Source organism: Bison bison, unplaced genomic scaffold, assembly GCF_000754665.1.
Source record: "Bison bison bison isolate TAMUID 2011002044 unplaced genomic scaffold, Bison_UMD1.0 scf7180017864456, whole genome shotgun sequence".
Classification (NCBI taxonomy): domain Eukaryota; kingdom Metazoa; phylum Chordata; class Mammalia; order Artiodactyla; family Bovidae; genus Bison; species Bison bison.
Genome location: NW_011495018.1, coordinates 4,251,224 through 4,252,668, shown reverse-complemented (window position 1 = coordinate 4,252,668; position 1,445 = coordinate 4,251,224). Strand labels below are relative to the sequence as shown.

The window sequence follows — 1,445 nt, the reverse complement described above, 5'->3', positions numbered from 1 at the left end:
GGCAGGCGCCGACCTGGCGTGGCTGAGCCTGCCCGGCCAACAGGAGCTGCTGAGGCTGGTGCGGCCGCCCTACTCGTACTCGGCGCTCATCGCCATGGCCATCCAGAGCGCGCCGCGGCGCAAGCTGACGCTCAGCCAGATCTACCAGTACGTGGCCGGCAACTTCCCCTTCTACAAGCGCAGCAAGGCGGGCTGGCAGAACTCCATCCGCCACAACCTGTCCCTCAACGACTGCTTCAAGAAGGTGCCCCGCGACGAGGACGACCCAGGTAACAGAGGCGCGCCCCCTTGCGAGTCCAGGACTCCGGGCTGCGGGCACTCGAGGGACCCGGCGGTCCTGGACCGTCCAGACTTCCCAGCTAGGGGAGCCGAGGCGGGAGGAGGGTGGGGAGCCGCCCACGGGCTCCAGGAAGCCGGCAGACCCCCGCAGCCCTGACTTCACATCCAGGGCAACTGAGTCTCTAATTCTCGGCGCGCTCTCCAGAATGAAGAAGCCCGGGAGAGCTAGCCTGCCGGGGCGACCTTAGGAATTGCCTCTCTCGGGGGCGCATGTCCTCTGCTTAAAGTGGGGAAGACGGCGGCTCTCCCCACGAAGGTTAAGACAAAGGCGATGCCGCTTTGGGAGGCTGCAGAGAGGCCTGGCGAGGTGTGCTCCGCCCCACGGGCGAAGCGGTGGCCCGAGGAGAGCAGGTTCCTTTCTTCATTTCATAGGCCTTCTCTCTGGCCTTGCCCTCTGTGAGGCTCTGTATTTCCCGGGCATCGTCCTTCGCTGTGGACGCCCGATCCGGTACACAGCGTCCCCTCAAGGTTTGGGGTGGGGGTAAGGGTTCATGGAGGGGCCGGTGGGAATCCTTCTGGAGCTGACCTCCATTTCTCACCTTCTCACCCATCACCTCGGCCAGACCCCGATTTTTCTGAGCCGGTCCCTTTCTTCTTCCGCAGGTAAAGGCAATTACTGGACCCTGGATCCAAACTGCGAGAAGATGTTTGACAACGGGAACTTCCGAAGGAAGAGGAAGCGGAGGGGGGAGGCGGGCGCAGTCGCACCCTCGGGTCCCCGGAGCCAGGCCGGAGCCCGGGCGCCAGAGCTGGAGCCCCTGGGCGCCGCCTCCCCGGACCTGGGGGCCTCGGCGTCCCCGCCCGCGCCCGAGGCCGCAGCCTGCTTCTCCAGTTTGGCCTCGGCCGTGGGCGCCCTAGCTGGCGGCTTCAACCCCTTACCGGGGGCCTGGCGGGAGACTTTTCCTTCGGGAGACCCGCGACGATCGCCACTCACAGCCCCCAGGTCCCCGCCCCGCGCCCGGCTTCGCCGCTGGCCAGCAGACGGCGGCCCCCGGCTTCCGCGTCAGTCACTTCGTCTACACCCGGGAAGGGACCGAAGTTTGATGGAAGGCCGGGGAGTGTTCCCGAGTGCGGGGTCCACAGGCGCTGAGCTCAAGGCCCCACGA

At 66.8% G+C, this 1,445-nt stretch overlaps 1 protein-coding gene across 1 annotated transcript in view; it reads left to right on the top strand.

Moving 5' to 3' along the window:
* Positions 1–1,383, top strand: part of FOXI2 (forkhead box I2) — a 3,952-nt gene extending 2,569 nt beyond the window's left edge. The window contains 4 exon segments of the mRNA XM_010859568.1: positions 6–269; positions 943–1,218; positions 1,221–1,280; positions 1,283–1,383. Of these exon segments, the coding sequence (XP_010857870.1) occupies positions 6–269; positions 943–1,218; positions 1,221–1,280; positions 1,283–1,383 (701 nt within the window).
* The last annotated feature ends 62 nt before the right edge of the window (positions 1,384–1,445 follow it).